Genomic DNA, 17657 nt, shown 5'->3' on the forward strand with positions numbered 1-17657 from the left:
GCAATCTCAGCACTCTGGAGACTGAGGCAGAAGGAGCGCCAAGAGTTTGGGCTAGCCTGGGCTACACAAAATACACCTTGCCTCATAAAAAGGCAGAAGGAAAGAAGGAAAATTTTCAATTATGAACTGCCTCTTGGGACAACTTGATTTCGCGAGCTGATTCATCTTCAATATGGACAAACTTCCACACGGTGGTGACTAGCCTGAGGCTGCTCTGCAGGCTTCCCAAATGTGTTAAATGAGTGTGGCACAATTTTTTTTGTTGTTGTTGTTTTTTGTTTTTTGTTTTTTTGTTTTTTGTTTTTTGAGACACAGTTTCTCTGTGTAGCCTTGCACCTTTCCTTGAACTCGCTTTGTAGACCAGGCTGGCCTTGAACTTGCAGAGATCTGCCTGGCTCTGCCTCCCAAGTGCTGGGATTAATGGCATATGCCAACACTCCCCCAACACTCTCCACCCCCACCACCTGGCCAGATTGAGGGACTTAGTGTCTAGAACCTGTGCAAAAGCTGATTCAGCAACATTTGAATGCACATTTGTAAGTGACTGGGTATGGAATTAACCCTATTTCTAAATCCCCAGTGGTACACGGAGAGAAACTGCAGCCCCTTTACGACTTTCCAATGAAGGAATAAATGCAAACAGGGCCCCTCAAACTGGATGCTAATTCCTGCAAATCCTCCCTGCTACCGCCAGCCTTACAAAGGGAAAGACGGTTTTTATCTGCCTGACTATATGGTCCTGCACATCAGAAAGGGACAGTTCACCACTTAGATTGGAGCAAAGCCAGTTGGTATAGGCAGAGCGCCGACGGTCCTTGTGGTGATATTGTGTTCCCCCAAATATTGTGTACCCTAATAAACTTATCTGGGGTCAGAGAACAGAACAGCCACTAGACACAGAGGCCAGAAAATGGTGGCACACACGCCTTTAATCCTATCACTTGGAAGGCAGAGATCCATCCGGATCTCTGTAAGTTTAAAGCCACACTGGAAACAGCCAGGCATGGTGACTCACGCCTTTAATACCAGGAAGTGAGCCTTGAATCCCAGGAAGTGCTTACAGAAATCAGAAAGGTATATAAGGCATGAGACCCAGGAACTAGAGCTGGTTAAGCTTTTAGGCTTTTGCACAGTTCAGCGGAGAGGCATCCAGTCTAAGGATTCAGGATCAGCTGAGGAATTGGCAAAGTGAGGTAGCTATGGCTTGTTCTGCTTCTCTGATCTTCCAGCATTCACCCCAATACCTGGCTCTGGGTTTGTTTTTATTAATAAGAATTTTTAAGATTCATGCTACAGGTCCTTAATGTGGCATTTGGGCCCACTGTTCTGTGGAAGGTCTTAACTGACTGGCAAGGTTGTGCTGAGCCAGCCCCACCCTAGAGTCAGCAGAGAGACAAGAAAACTGCGGGTCATAGTTGGAGTCTTAGAAACTAACTAGCATGTGCCGGCCCTGGAGAAGCTGCAGGGAAGGGAATGTGTACACAGAGAAGTCAGGAAAGGGACAGAACTGGGCCTTTTCAAGATGGCTGCCCCAATCCTTGAGCATCTAAACATTTTACAAGCAGCCAGTTGGCAGCCAATGACTGGTGCATTTTATCTAACCTATGGAATGTTTGTTTTCAACTTCTGAATCAGCTGCTAACACTTAAAAACGAAGAGATTTCACATACAGGTCTAGATTTCTGGCTTCCTCAAGCAGCTAAGCACCTGGCCATGCTAGGCCCTCCCACCACAGGGAGATGAACCTCTGTGTGGAACATCTGCTCTCCAGGAGGCCACTGCACCTTTGTTTGGCTCTGCCGACCCCCTGCTTGCTTTCCTTGATCTAAAATGTATACTGCAACTCTGGGAGGGAGGAGGGGAGATCAAATAGATCCCTAAGACCCTGGCCCCTCCAGACTCCGGTGCCTCTTGAGGTGGCATGGTGGCCCTGGGCTCCTAGGGTCTGTAACGGAATCAAGACAGATATTGTTTGTTTATCTAAACACCAGCTGGAAAGCTGCCAGTCACTGACCATCAGGATGGCCATGACACCACCTCAGGCGGAGGCTGACTATGTACGGACTCTCTCAACTACTCTGCAAATCTTGGAAGAGTCCTCTCCCTCGTTTCTAGGAGGGAGACCTTGAGGTTTACTGTTACAGCCAGTGGCAGAACAAGCCGACCGACTCCTGAACAATTCTCTTTACCAAGCAAACACTTCTCTATCCCGGTATTTGCTGATGGCTATTGCCGGGCCCCTCAGACGATCTGTAGCGCAACACACATGCCATTGTGGATTCAATAGCAGCCTTTCTGTGTTTTATTGATTTATTGTGGACCTATATATCACTTGTGCGGAGGTCAGAGGACTTGTGGTAATTGCTTCTCCCCTTCCAACATGTGAGTCCCAGAGATTGAACTCAAGTTTGACCCAAAGTGTCTTTACTTTCTGGGCCGTCTCAACAGCCTTTAAGAGCACACTCAGCCTTTAGTGCCAGCACTGGAGAAGCAGAGGCAGGAGGATCTCTGTGAGTTCCAGGCCATCCTGGTCTATAAAGAGAGTTCAAAGACAGCCGGGACTGTTAACACAGAGAAACCCTGTCTCAGCCCATTCTTTGGAGCCGGGGATAGCACACAGTGCTTACCATGGATGTGCAAAAGCTAGGGTTCATGCCCCATTGTTGAATAAACTGGGTGTGGTGGACCTCACCTGTCTCTTCTGAGTTAAAGGAAGAAGAATAAGAAGTTCAAGGTTATCCCCTTGGCTACATAGGAAGTTCAAGCGCCCATCCTGGGCTAGAGAGATCCTGTCTCAAAATAAATAACAAAACAAAGCAAACGCACTGTGAAGCCTTTTAACCCATGCAGCGATGTCCCCCAAAGCAGGGTGACACAGTGATTTTGTCTGTCAGGATGGGACAGGATGCAGAGGTAAGCCAGGTGCTGTGGTTAAGTGACTGAGGGACTGAGGACAAGTCTGAGAGCACAGCTTCCAAACTGCAGCTCACATGCCTATGAAATGGTGTCAGCTGGCCAAGTTATCTCTGATACTTAAAAGACACATCGTTTTGTTGTTGTTGTTTGTTTTTTTGAGACAGGGTTTCACTGTGTAGCCCTGGCTGTCCTGGAACTCACTCTGTAGACCAGGCTGGCCTCGAACTCAGAGATTGGCCTACCTCTGTGCTGGGATTAAAGGTGTGCACCACCGTTGCTGGCCCCATAAATTCATTTTTAAAACTAGTCTTTAATTATCATTTCTCTTCAAGTTTCTCCGAGATGTAAAAGCTCCAGGTCTCCGGCTGGTTCTAACTCCTGCTAATAGCACCCTCCTCTCCTGAACCCCCCTCCACCTCACCTCACCCAAGTCTAGCACCAGCGTTCAGAGGCCTGGCAACTATTAGCAAGGATGTCAGATGGAAACTTAAGAGGTCGGGATGTCGGAAATAAAGGTGTGAAGGTGGGGAGGAAGAATTGTTTGGGCTTTGAGACCGGAATCTCCTAGGTTCCTGCTAGACCAATCTGCAGCTTTTGCAAACAGCCTTAATGTCATCAGCGCCCCGCTGCGGAATTCAAAGCTCAGCTTGTCACGACTGTTAACACCTTCTTTGACCAGCTTCTTTTTATTTGACAATTTTTTCTCCTCTGTTCCTCTCTCTTGCCACCGGGAAGGTTCCAGAAGAACACTGGTTTAGAAGTCGGGGAAGATACACTCTGTGCTAGCCGCTTGCAGGGTAGGTTTTCAGACTTCGGGACCAGGGCGTGGGGACGGGGATGGACAGGAACGGTTTTGGAGGTCCCTACGGGTCATCTGGAAAGTTAACGACGCTTCAGGCTGGGGACAATGGCCGCCTTTCCAAGGCTACTGGCCCGGAGGTCGGCGCGGAGCCGCGGGGGCCTTGGGCTACACTGGGGGTCCCCCGTTTCCCAGAGTGCGCAGAGGCTGCGACTCTAGAGCCGGAGGGGCTGCGTCCACAGGGACCCTGGATCTGGAGAGCAGCAGCCAGCGCTCGCGGGGTCCACTCTTGTCAACTTTCCCGGCGGCGGCGGGGCGGGAAGAGGGCACAATACTTAAGGAGGCTCGGCTGGCCCGGCGATCATCAGTCGGAGCGCGGTAGAAGCAGCGCGCGGCGGCGGAGCCGGAGGAGGGGCATGGAGCCGCCGCGGGCCTGCTGAGCACCGGAGCGCGGGAGCCGGCGGCACGGTGAGCGCATCCAAGGGGCGGGGGCCGTACCGGGCTGCTCCTCAGGCGCCTCTTGCTGGGGACCCTAGGGTTCCGGATGGTCAGGGCTTGCGGCCGTTCTAGGATTCCCGGCGGCGGTCCATGCCGCGGGTTCCCCACCGGTCTCTCTTCCTTTCTTCCAACATCCTGGGCTCCTGCAGCCTCTCCTTCTCCCTTCCTCCCTTGCGGCTCGTGTTTTGTGAATGAATAAGGAGGCGGGGGGCGGGGGGTTGGGGAGACTGGTGCGGGGCGCGAGGCTAGTGTGCCCCTCCCCCCACTCACGCCCGCAGGGGCTTCGCACCTGCGGGGACATCACGATTTCCAGCGATCCGATCCCCACAGCACGGGTCTGTTTGATGAGCTCCCACTCCTTGCCGGCTCAGAGGGGTCCGAGGGCGCCTAGGCTCGAGCGGGGGAGCCGCCGCCGCCGCCAGTGCAAGTTTCCGTGCCGCCGCGCGTGGGCCCCGGCTGCAGGGCGCACCTGTCAGCGTAAGAGGCGCTGCGAACCTTGCAGCCCCTCAAAGTTTCCTGGCTGGGTAGGGAGGCGTGCGTCCTTGCCTGGAGGTTTTCATTTCTTTCCTTCCGTTGTCATACGGGACATCGATCTTGCCAAGCACCCCAGCCTCGTGTCCTTGAACCCGAGTGCGCCGTAGCTTGCCTAGTCCGGGCTTTCTCGGGATGGGGGAAGCGGCCCAGGATGTAAGAGCACACTCTCGTCTACCGGCTTGAGGAAATACAGTCCCCTGTCTAGGCAGCGGACCTCAACCAGAGCCCGCGCCAGAGCCTGACTGCACATAGGGTATCTAGCTGCAGAACCTTCTTGGGTCTTCTGTGGGGAGGTGGGTACAAAGGTGGTGCCTCTTAATTCCTGAGGGGGGAGGGGTCCGGCCCGCGGATGGAGGGGACTGACAACAGCAGGGATGCCGCCTTTGTTTGCAGGCACTCTTTCGCCAAGGTACCTGGGGCCCTGGGGAGCTGAGTAGGGCCTGGTTTGGCTGTTATTTCTTGGGGTTTCCGTTCCTTCCCGGCTGGGTCGTGGGAAACCGGCACGTGGGTGTGGCCGAGTGGCTTTAGCTAGCCGGACGAAGCTCAAGCCGGGTCCGGGTTGGAGCGTGGCGAGAGCTTCGGTAGCTGCCTTGGACCTGACCGATAGCCTCCGGAACTGCGCCGAAGCGGGGCGCCAGGGCGCAGGTTGCTGGGCTGGCCAGGGCACCTCTTGTCCTTTCCCAGAACAAGGCGGGCAGTGGGGACCGGGCAGAGGACGTAGGCCTGGGGCGTCCTGGGCTGGGTGTGTGCAGGGAGGGCTGGGGGGTCCTACAGGGGAATCATGCGGTGGCTCCCGGGGCTGGTGGGGCAGAGAGCCCAGAGGCCAGGCTTCCCGGAGAGGCCAAGCTGCCAAGCGCTCTTTCAGATCTACACTGCTGGAAGAATGCTTTTGCGGATTTAAGCAGTGACTGTCTGTTCCTCACCCATCCTATGTGAGGGGTGTCCTTGGCAGCCAAGTCTGTTCCTGTTGGGATGGGGCCCAGTTTCAGGGAGACCAGAGTTGAAGCAGCCTTGGAAGTGAGAGGTCATTGTCTGAGACAAGGGTGGAAACAAATTCTCCAGATGGGGCAGGTAGCCGGGGGGGAGGGGGGGGGGCAGCCTCTCCCTCCCCCTCTCCTTCATACCCTCTCCCATCTGGGAAGCCCTTACGGGCTAATGTGCATCCATTTTCTGGGAAATCACCTAGATTTGAGAAACAAGGAATCATTAGCACCACTCCTAGGGACAGGGACACTAAGTCTTTGGGCAAGGTCAGGTAGCCAGGAGGCAGTGAAGCTTGTCCAACCCTTGGTCTCTGATGCCAAGTCCTGGGCTCCTCTCATTAATGCACAGCTGTTCCCAACAGGGCAGGTGCTAGGAACCCCAACTTCGTTACAAACGGAAACCTGCATTGTTTGCCCGAGTGGCTGGGCAGGGGACGTGTCGTGCTGGAGAGCCTGCCAGGGCACTAGGACCAAGAGGGCGGGGCTCCCCGCAGCCTCGGGTCTCCGCAGTGCCTGCAGCAGTTCCCTCTGGCCCTCGGGGCTGGACTTGCAGGAGAGCTGTCCCCACCCCAACTCTACTCCCCCCCCCCCCGCCCCTCCCCCGTCAGTTTCCCCCTGGCCTTTCCCCCTGCCTCTCAACTAAGTAAAGAAAAAAGTGAAAGCAAACACGGGGCAGTTTCTTGCTGAGCTGGTGGAGGGAAAGGGAAATGATGTGTCTGTCTACCTCCCACAGCCTTTATGTTCCCTGCCCCTGCCTTCTCCATGGGCCCTTTTGCTGTTACACAGGAACAGTCCCCTCCCGACTGCACTCACCCGTTATAGGCGATGGCTGTAGGCCGTGGGCTGACACCGCTTCTCCCACCATGCCTGGGTTGCCTCTGTGCCCAGTGTCCCTGCTGAGGCTTACCGATTAGGAGCTTTGGGTCAGACAGGTCACTCTACCAATCCCAGGGGACTAGCCTTTGGTTTATCTATGATCAATGCTACTCTACTTCCCTTACACGTCACCTATTCGCTACTGGAACATGCTGTGAGGTTAGTAGTATAACACATTTTACAGACCACACAGCTAGAAAGGGAGTGGGTTAAATAGACAGAAACGGCGGAACTGGGACTTGAACCCCAGCAGTCTAGCTTCTGAGTTTCCATGTGGTCTTGGTCAAGTTCAATAAGCGATAATGGTTTTTATTAGTGGGTCATTTCTCCTGTTCTGAGCCTATCTCTGGGGATGCTCTAGCTCCTCCAACTGGGAATGCTGCCCCTGCCTGACCAACTGTCTCTTCTGTTCCCAGATGCCGGTACAGCTGACTACAGCCCTGCGTGTGGTGGGCACCAGTCTGTTTGCCCTGGTGGTGCTTGGGGGCATCCTGGCAGCCTATGTGACAGGCTACCAGTTTATCCACACAGAAAAGCACTACTTGTCCTTCGGCCTCTACGGTGCCATCCTGGGTCTACATTTGCTCATCCAGAGCCTGTTTGCCTTCCTGGAGCACCGACGCATGCGCAGGGCAGGGCGCCCGCTGAAGCGACGTTCGGTGGCACTCTGCATTGCTGCTTACCAAGAGGACCCTGAGTACTTGCGCAAGTGCCTGCGTTCAGCTCAGCGCATCGCCTTTCCAAACCTCAAGGTGGTCATGGTAGTGGATGGCAATCGCCAGGAAGATGCCTACATGCTGGACATCTTCCACGAGGTGCTGGGCGGCTCTGAGCAAGCTGGCTTCTTTGTGTGGCGGAGCAATTTCCATGAAGCAGGTGAAGGAGAGACAGAGGCCAGCCTGCAGGAAGGCATGGAGCGCGTGCGAGCCGTGGTGTGGGCCAGCACCTTCTCATGTATCATGCAGAAATGGGGAGGCAAGCGTGAGGTCATGTACACAGCCTTCAAGGCCCTTGGCAACTCAGTGGACTACATCCAGGTAAGTCTGCCTCCCTAGGAGTGTGTGCACATGGCACGTGTGGCCAACCAGGCATACTCTCTTCCAGCAACTTTAAACGTAGCGTGGCTCTTGGTGTTCTGGCCATGCCTGCTTGCCCATAAACAAGGCATAACAGTGCTCAAGAAACCCTGGAGGTGACCAAACCCGGGCAGTGGTTCTGATGGTAACTGGGCAGCCCCTGAACTGATGTCCTCATAACAGCAGCAACCGGGTGCACAGCACTGACTTCATACAGGGCACTGTTGGGGTGCCTCAAATATATCCATTCTCTTAACACTTATAATAGCTCTGCTTATAATAGAACTGCTCTTCTGAGTTCACAGAAAGGTCAAACAGAAGTTTGGAGAATAACTTGCCTCAGGTCAAACAACAGACCTATCAGGCGGTCGGTCTATCCACGGCTTGCTTTTAGCCCTTGCATCTGTCTCACTACTGGCAACAGGGTGACTGAACAGGGACTAGAGAAACAGCTCAGCAGTTCAGAGCACTGGCTGTTCTGCAGGACCCACCTTCCATTCCCAGAACCCACATAGCAGCTAACAACCTCTGTAACTTCAGTTCCAGGGGATCTGACGCCCTCTTGTGTCCTTTGTAGGCAATGCATGTATGTGGTGCAGACTTACACGTAAGACAAAACACCCATATACACATAAAAATAAATCTTTTCTTTTTTATTTTGGTTGGTTTTTTGTTTATTTGTTTATTTGTTTGTTTGTTTATTTATTTGTTTATTTATTTATTTATTTATTTATTTATTTATTTATTTATTTATTTATTTATTTATTTATTTATTTATTTATTTATTTATTTATTTATTTATTTATTTGAGACAAGGTTTCTCTGTGTAGCCCTGGCTGTCCTGGGACTCGCTCTGCAGACAAGGCTGGCTTTGAACTCACAGAGATCCACCTGCCTCTGCCTCCCGAGTGTTAGAGTGCTAGGATTAAAGGCGTGCGCCGCCGCCGCCGCCGCCGCCGCCGCCGCCGCCGCCGCCGCCGCCGCCGCCGCCACCACCACCTGACATAAAAATAAATCTTAAAAAAAAAAATTTAAGCCGGGCGGTGGTGGCGCACGCCTTTAATCCCAGCACTCGGGAGGCAGAGCCAGGCGGATCTCTGTGAGTTCGAGGCCAGCCTGGGCTACCAAGTGAGCTCCAGGAAAGGCGCAAAGCTACGCAGAGAAACCCTGTCTCGAAAAACCAAAAAAAAAAAAAAAAAAAAAAAAATTTAAGTAGCCGGGCGATGGCGGTGCACGCCTTTAATCCCAGCACTGGGGAGGCCAGAGCTCTGGGTTACAGAGCAAGATCCAGGACAGGCAAGGAGAAACCCTGTCTCAGGAAAAGAAAAATTAAGTATACTGAGTAAAAGGATTCTGCTAAAAACCACTCAGCTTTGTTTGAGTTAGGACCACAAAGTCCCCTTCTTCCTAGTGTTAAGTCATGTCTAAGACAGCAGCTGGAGGGACTCGGGTCTATGAATGACCAACTTCCTTTATCCAGTGTTGGCAGGTCTGGAACTCTAAACAGACCCTGCTCAGACCAAGTGGTGACTGGCACCAGCCTGGACATTCCATTAGACTGGCAAGGTTTACACAGCTCAAAATTCCAAATACAAACTAGAGAGAGCAGAAAAGATTGAAAGTGTACATTTCAGTACCAACTAGAAACGGGCAACTCAGTTGCCCAGGCTCTGGTCCAGAATCCCTCACAGCCTCTCGTCTACATTTGCCGATGGCTCCTGCCATTTGTTTATGAGCACTTGGAAGAACAGTGGCTGATTTGGTAGCTCACTGTGTACTGATTCCGTCTTATAGGCATCATCTTCAGTCCTTGATTGCTATTAAATGTTCTTTTCCTAACTCCATGGACCCAAGCATGTAAGGAGGGGTGTGCCTAGAAGGCTGTTTGATTCTGCAGTTTCCCTGAGGACTTGGGGTCTTTGTTAAACTGATCTTAGAACCAAGAAATACAAGAAAAAGCCCTTGGTCTTGACAAATGCTCAGGCGACAATGACTTTGTCAGCCATTCCCTGAAGCAGAGGAGCCAACCTGCTTTGCCTCTCTTGACTGTGTGTGTGTGTGTTCTGGTGGACCTTCACAGACTCCCACTAAAGCAGCCATGCTCTACTCTTGATGGTCCTGGGCCCCACCTAAGGCAGCCCTGAGTTACATTCAGTGTGTGTTTGCTGAGTTCCAGCCAGCCTTCCAACAGTCCTGCTAAAGAGTATCTGCTTCTCTGTGGGGAAACCCTTGCCCAGGCAGTGGGGGCACCAGGCAGGCAGACATTACTCTTCCTTCCCTAACTGCTTAGCTAGGCCCTTCCTGAAGTGGATGAAGCAAAGCAGCATGGAGAAGGGGTTAGAAATGGTCACTGAGCCGAGACCAGCAGTGTGGAGGAGAAGGGGTTAGAAATGGTCACTGAGTCAAGACCAGCAGTATGGAGGAGAAGGGGTTAGAAATGGTCATTGAGCCAAGGCCAGCAGTGTGGAGGAGAAGGGGTTAGAAATGGTCACTGAGCCGAGACCAGCAGTGTGGAGGAGAAGGGGTTAGAAATGGTCACTGAGTCAAGACCAGCAGTATGGAGGAGAAGGGGTTAGAAATGGTCACTGAGTCAAGACCAGCAGTGTGGAGGAGAAGGGGTTAGAAATGGTCACTGAGCCGAGGCCAGCAGTGTGGAGGAGAAGGGGTTAGAAATGGTCACTGAGCCGAGGCCAGCAGTATCGAGCAGTTGGCCTTTTAATTGAGGAGGCTCTGGGATTCTGGAAGGAGGCTCCCTGGACCTTCCCCAGCTCCAGCAGGATGGAAGGACGTCTGGTGGGGAGGGGAGAGGAAGCAGAACTGGTGCTGATGGCTGTGGGTTTCCCCCTAGCATTCTGCTGCTTGCTTGTGCGACCCTGTCTTCTAACATGAAGAGAACCGGGAAGACTGGGGTGTCAGAGGCAGCCTTATTTATTTTTGCTTCTGGGAATTTAATTGAATTTAAAGTTGCTTATGCCAGCAACTTTAGTAAAAGCTTCGATGGAACAGGGTTTAAGTTCATCTGCTCTGAGAACAGTGACCATAGAGTCCAGTCAACGGGTTAGTAAACCCAGTTTCCCTGCCCAATGGAATGCCAGGACCATTTCAGTAATTTCAAAAAACAGACAGAAACGGCTGGTCATGGTAGCTCACACCTTCAGTCCCAGCACTTGGGAGGCAGATCTCTGAGTTCGAGGTCTTCCTGGTCTACACAGCACTCCAGCACAGCCAGGGCTACATAAAAAGACTATCTCAAAGTGAAAGGAAGGAAAGAAGGCAGGCAAACAGACAGACAGACAGACAGACAGGCAGCCAGCCACCGTGGTGTGTGTACCCAGAGTTCAGGTGCAACTAACAGTGTTAGACCGGGAGGGAAGGAGCTACATTTGCAGACAGGATTTGATGCAGGGTGTGATTGTTGGCAACTGCTGCCAGCTGCCAGCTTATTCAGAGTAGATCAGACCAGAGGAGCTGCTGGCCACATAGACCTGTCATAAGGACTTGGCCAAGATTCCAAGCACAGAATGCTTGGGCAGCAGCTTCGTCTCATGGAGGGGCTCTTGGGCAGGTAGACTCCTTGTCACAGGCCATAGGTTCACCAGGAGGTCAGGGTTGAAATCAGAGCACTGGTAGCAGACTACTTATGAGATCACCTCAGCAGTAGCCCCTGACATTATCTCCTGGGGTGCTCTCCTTAGCCTCACGGCACCTGAACTGTCAGCTGGCTGTCCGTCTTTCTTCCCTTTGTTCCCCCGCGCCTTCTACCTAGCATAGAGCCGTTTGCAGGCAGTAAATGTGGAGGGGGCCAGGTTCCTCAGACAGGAGCAGCTTCCTGAAGCGGGGGGGGGGGGGGGGGGGGTCACGACCACGACGACGACGACGACGACGACGACGACGACGACACGTACAGAGAACCTGACGGTGAGTGCACTTCCCACAGGTGTGTGACTCTGACACTGTGCTGGATCCAGCCTGCACCATTGAGATGCTTCGAGTCTTGGAAGAAGATCCTCAAGTAGGGGGCGTTGGAGGAGATGTCCAAGTAAGGAGTAACCAGGAGTTCCTGGCGGTTGGGGTTGACCTTTTCTGTTTCTAAACCCAGTGGAAAATGTGTGGGAAATGAATCTCTGGACTTACCAGAATCTGGGGAGCAGTTTCCCTCATAGCTTTTGCTGGCCTTCAAGGGCTCACTTCTCTGACGCCCAACTCATTTCCTGCTCTTCGTGAACATGAGTAAGGGGAGGGAAGCATTAGAAAAGCTGAAGTGGGAGGCTGGGGAGATGGCTCAGCTGTTAAGATTACTGCTGCTCTTACAGCCCAGGTTCAATCACCAGCATCTACATGAGGACTCACAAGAGGTCACTACTACAGTTCTAAGGGATCTGATGCCCTCTTCTGGCCTCCACAGGCATGCATGCCAGTGGTGCACAGACAAACATGTAGGCAATACCCACACACATAAAATAAATTCAAAACATTTGTATTCGGAAGGACATAGGATTTGGATACTGCAGGTCTCAGAAACTACTTCCTTTTGGACTGACAGTGTAGCTGATAGCTCCCAAGTAGGTTCCTTGAAAAGCCCATGCTTTAGGGACCACAGGCTAAAGAGCTATAGGCAGTATGTTGAGCACGCAGAACCAGAGGACACTGCAGGCCATGTCATGTCCTCTTAAAGGCTTACCAGCCACCGAGGAGCAGGACAGGTAGAGTGGTTTTGCTTCCTGCTTCTTCCTGAAGCCTTTTCTCTGCCACCACCAATGCCTCCCCTGAGACAAGGCACTGACCACTGAGCATCTTACTTGGGAATCCATGGAGGTGCTGGCGTAAAGGTGGAGCTGGTGCGGAGAGTGAGGTTTTATATGACCACTCTGAGTTTCAGATTCCTCAGTTCTCCTAAGTCCAGAACTAATGCCCAGGAGTGTGAGCAGTACTACCCAGGGTAGAAAGGCCTCAGATGAACACAGCATCTTTGTTCCCTTACAGATCCTCAACAAGTATGACTCATGGATCTCCTTCCTGAGCAGTGTGCGGTACTGGATGGCCTTCAACGTGGAGCGGGCCTGCCAGTCCTACTTTGGCTGTGTGCAGTGTATCAGCGGGCCTCTGGGCATGTACCGCAACAGCCTCCTTCAGCAGTTCCTGGAGGACTGGTACCACCAGAAGTTCCTAGGCAGCAAGTGCAGTTTTGGGGATGATCGACACCTGACCAATCGAGTCCTGAGTCTTGGCTACCGGACTAAGTACACAGCACGCTCTAAGTGCCTCACAGAGACCCCCACTAAGTACCTCCGATGGCTCAACCAGCAGACCCGCTGGAGCAAGTCATACTTCCGGGAATGGCTCTATAATTCTCTGTGGTTCCATAAGCACCACCTCTGGATGACCTATGAATCGGTGGTCACGGGCTTCTTCCCATTCTTCCTCATTGCCACAGTCATACAACTTTTCTACCGTGGTCGCATCTGGAACATTCTCCTCTTCCTGCTGACGGTGCAGCTGGTGGGCATTATCAAGGCTACCTATGCCTGCTTCCTTCGAGGCAATGCAGAGATGATCTTCATGTCTCTCTACTCCCTTCTCTATATGTCCAGCCTCCTGCCAGCCAAGATCTTTGCCATTGCTACCATCAACAAGTCTGGCTGGGGCACTTCTGGCCGAAAAACCATTGTAGTGAACTTCATTGGCTTAATCCCTGTGTCCATCTGGGTAGCAGTTCTTCTAGGGGGCCTAGCCTACACAGCTTATTGTCAGGACTTGTTCAGTGAGACTGAACTAGCCTTCCTAGTCTCTGGGGCCATCCTGTATGGCTGCTACTGGGTGGCCCTCCTCATGCTCTATCTGGCCATTATTGCCCGGAGGTGTGGGAAAAAGCCAGAGCAGTACAGCCTAGCTTTTGCTGAGGTGTGATATAACCCCGAGTAAAGTGGGAAAAGTGCAATGGGTAAGGGAGGGGAGGGGAATGGAAAAGACAGGGTGGGAGGGAGGAGGGAGTGTTGTGTTCTAGTTTCATGGCTGAAAGGACAAATCTGAAATGCAAAGAACGGTGACTGGTGTGGCCTGGGTAGGTAGCTCTGCTCTGGAAGTGCAGCACTGATTCTTCAGGTATAGGGCAGATGGACTTGTTTTCAGGCTACCTGTCTGCTTGCCCTTGCACAGGCAGTGATCTCTGAGAAAACATTTTACTTCCTTCTGGGAACTACAGAGAACCCAGAAATGTGCTAAACCAAGTGCTAAATTCCATCCTGTGAAAACTGGTACAGAAGCAACGACAGTCTTTAGGAAAGTGTCCTCCTAGTCCACTTGAACATGATGAGATATAAGCGAAGTTCCCATCAAGTCTGGCCAGCTAGTACCCCTTTCCCCAACCTCTAATTAGCCATCAATGCATTAAGTTTGTGCCTGAGATAACAAGGCTGGGAAACCTGATCTTTGGTCAGAAAACAGGGTCTAAGAAATGGTGCTTTATGTAATATACTCCATACATCCCAGAGATGAGCCAAGCCACCAGGAGTAAGTACTAAGTTTGGTGGGGTTTTATTTGTGCATATTACAAAGGAAAGTTCGGTCAGGTGTCATGGGTGTAATCCCAGCACTTGGAAGGTAGATATGAGATCAGAGGTTCAAGGCCAGGCTGGGCCACATGAGATCCTGTCTCTTACAAAAATAGTTTGACAGGAGGGACAAAGAGATTGTCATGGTGCTAAAAACATGGAGGCCTTGGACTGAACGTGTTCCGACTGGAAACTGCTCAGACTTTTACAAGGATTCCAAAACTGTCAAGAGACCTTGCTGGGCAGATCAAATCTACCAGGAAGTTCAAATGTGTTCAGGGAAGTCTTAGTTTTTTGGCTCATTCATACCTGGTTACTCTCGGGCTGGAGGGATAGCTCAGCCGTTAAAGGCTAGGCTCACAACCAAAAAAACATACCTGGTTACTCTCAAATTCAGCTCTGATCCGAGGCTAGACATCCTACTCAATATTTCATTTTCTTCAACGGCAAATAATTGTTCTTAGTTGTTGTTTTCTATGGGGGGGGGCAGCAGTCCCCTCTCCATTTTCATGGGTAAGTTTCTTCACGTGGCAGAGAACTAACTCTTACAAGACTTACAAGGCTGCTCCCTACATACATGGAAAGAATATCACTTCTGATCACACTGCCCCTCATCTTAGAACGGTCAGTACCTGGGCAGCTGGTTAGCATGTGTGACTTTCAGATACCCGTTCTCGACAATCATCCCCAGTGGAAAGCTTTCTGGTGTTGCCCAAACGAACCCTCAAGTCCAAGTTGGTCATCTTTGAGACCTCCCATTCTCCTCAGCGGCTTCTCCAAGGAATCCTATGGCCAGGTGATGGATACTCCTCCATTTGCTGCTTCGGTCCGGAAACCAAGAGAGCCGGGACTGGTCCAGCAGTCTCCAGTCACTTCAGCACTCCCTCATACCCCCTCATAGCTGCTTGATTCCCCGCTTCTTCTGGGGAGTGAGGAGGAGCTTTTTATATCGTTTTGAAATCCAGACCAGACTTAGCTTTTGGATTTAAAACCTGGGATCATGACTAAGCCTTTGACTTTAGGGGTTGCCTCTACATTTTCCAAACATTTGTTCTCACAGGGGCCAGCTAATCCCTCAGAACCAACCCTAAGGTGGAGAGCAGTGTACACAGGTGCTTCCTACAAAGGAATGATGTGCACTCTGAACCACAGATGGGCAAACCCTAGAATTTCCCTTCCTCTCATGAACACAAGGGTTTTCCATGTGTAGCTTACAGTTGCCACAGCACACAGACCTCAAGTTTCCAATAAAATTGCTGGTTGATGTCAAGCCCAACTAATGGTGGCCGGGAAGCAGCAGCCGTTTGTTTAAAGGTGGTTGTTCTGGGCCCTTCCGCTAAGAAGTGAACTATTTTGAACACTACAATGGAGGCAGTCCAGTCAGCCAAGCACAGGGCGGACTCCACTAAGGGTGTTTCTCCTCAGCTTCTACTTGAAGGTTAGTGCAGGACAATGGACTCTGGATGAAAACTGGTTGTCCGACCGTCAGCTCCTGTCTTGTACTGTGCTGACTCTCCTCAGATTAAAGACACAGAGACAGTAGTGAGCTTACAACATTTGACCTCGACTGGATTTTCTAATTTATTTTGTAGGTTTTTCAGCAGCAAAACTAAACTGGCTCTACAGCTGGATCCCTGTTCTTACAAGGGAGGAGCCATTCTGCAATGAGACTCATTTGGGTTTTTCCTCATTGACAATTTCAGCCTCTTTTGTATTGTTTCTACAATTTGTAAACATATTTATTTTTACCTGCTTTTTTTAATAAGGAGGGAACTTTATTTAACATTAAGGGTGGGAGGGAATCAGAAGGGAGGTGGCTTTACTTGGTGACAATGTTCATATTATGTTCTTGGCACAGCCACTGAGCACAATGCATGGGCCTTTTGCCTCTTAGGCAGTCACAGTGCAGAAGTGTGCAGCCGGGGCTCTCTTCATTTCGTCCACGTCCTTCATATCGAAGCAGCGGTATGGCTTCTGGAAAACCTCCTCGGATTTGTGTTTCTAGCCTACCTATCCATGTACTCAACCTTAACATGAGACTTATAGCCACCCCTCTTGAAGTCTTAGGTGAAGCCATGGCAGTCCTTTTGCTGTCTATACTTAATGATCTTGTTCTCAGTGCCGTACACGGCTAGGGGAGGCAGCATGCTGGGGCCATACTCTGGACTACGGGACCCAGCAGAGGGACTGTGACCAGCCCTCTTTACAAGAAGCTCCTTGTCCAGGAATGGTGGAGGAGATTGAGAACTCTTGTTGCTGCTTATGCAGGCTGCTCATGCTCCAGCTCCTTTCCCCTGACTATTTAGAAAGCATTCTGACTAAGGATGTGATCCTTATTTAACTCAAATCCAGGAGCTTCTGCTCCTGTTCCTGCAGGTGGTCAGACATATCATAGGTGGGAATTCCTCATAGAGTGCAGCAGAGCTCTACCAGGACCCCCTTCTCAGGATGATCTTTCTCCTGCTTCACAAGCTCCTAGCATCTTTCTCGATGCTGTCTTACAGCTGCTGTAGTCACTGTAGGGACCACAACCAATGTCCCTCACCCACCCCACCCAGCTGCTTTAACTCTGCCTTTTCCTTCTGCACCTGCGGGCTCTGATAGCAGAGCTCCACCTCTGTCATTCTTGCTGATGTCTATGTTCTCTACTCCAGCATCATCAGGTGAGGATGCAGACTGAAGCTACTGGCTTCCTCTTTCTCCAGGACCACCTCTCCACTCTGGGTAGTTGGTGCTGACCTTTGCCCAGCAGTAAGGAACTTAAGTCCCCCTTGTGAGTCTACTGTTCAAGAGGCTAAACAGCATCTTCCTTTCTGCTTAGTCATCTCAAAGGTCACCATCTCCTTGAGTGTGGAGTGAGTACTTCAGATGAGCTGAGGCCCTGCTGAACTTGTGTAGTTGCAGGCTGACCCAGTTCTCTGCAGTTCTCATTCATGAGACCACTGGAGTATCACTCTGGTTCCCATGGAAGGTGTCTAGCCAGTTCTTCTCCAATTCCCCATCTTATCTGGCTACCAAAGAGCAAAGATTTTGCTGTGTCAAAACACCTGCATGGCAAGGTTAGGTGCAAAAAAAGCAGGTGCTAGGGCTCCTTCCACATTCTTCTCAGCCAACTTTTTATCCCCAGGTTCACACCACCAGCAGCACATCTCCTCTGGCAGCACACCTTTTGTCCTTAAAGGTGAACATCAGTCTCTCCTTGGAATTCATGCATGCTCTTCAGTGAGGTCCTGCGGGTCTCAAGCACTGTACATCCTCTACCCAAACTCCTCCACCAGCAATGATGCCAATCTCTCTCGTTTTTTGGTTTTTCAAGACAGGGTTTCTCTGTGTAGCTTTGGTGCCTGTCCTGGATCTCCCTCTGTAGCCCAGGCTGGCCTTGAACTCACAGAAATCCGCCTGCCTCTGCCTCCCGAGTGTGCCA

General features: G+C 51.4%; 1 protein-coding gene across 3 annotated transcripts; it reads left to right on the forward strand.

Annotated features, from left to right (window-relative positions):
- The first annotated feature begins 3583 nt into the window (after positions 1-3583).
- Positions 3584-14681, forward strand: Has3 (hyaluronan synthase 3). 3 transcript variants are annotated; one of them, XM_042277637.2, is made up of 4 exons: positions 3584-3713; positions 7023-7643; positions 11620-11721; positions 12666-14681. In XM_042277637.2, exons 2-4 carry the CDS (start codon positions 7023-7025, stop codon positions 13587-13589), a joined length of 1647 nt encoding a protein of 548 aa, XP_042133571.1. In that variant the 5' UTR covers positions 3584-3713; the 3' UTR covers positions 13590-14681. The 3 variants fall into 3 exon arrangements, with proteins under 3 accessions (XP_042133571.1, XP_006974213.1, XP_076428232.1); XM_006974151.4 differs by lacking the exon at positions 3584-3713 and adding an exon at positions 4098-4183; XM_076572117.1 differs by lacking the exon at positions 3584-3713 and adding an exon at positions 4868-5000 and having other exon boundaries at positions 12666-14613.
- The last annotated feature ends 2976 nt before the right edge of the window (positions 14682-17657 follow it).

This window comes from Peromyscus maniculatus, chromosome 5, assembly GCF_049852395.1.
Source record: "Peromyscus maniculatus bairdii isolate BWxNUB_F1_BW_parent chromosome 5, HU_Pman_BW_mat_3.1, whole genome shotgun sequence".
NCBI classification, from domain to species: domain Eukaryota; kingdom Metazoa; phylum Chordata; class Mammalia; order Rodentia; family Cricetidae; genus Peromyscus; species Peromyscus maniculatus.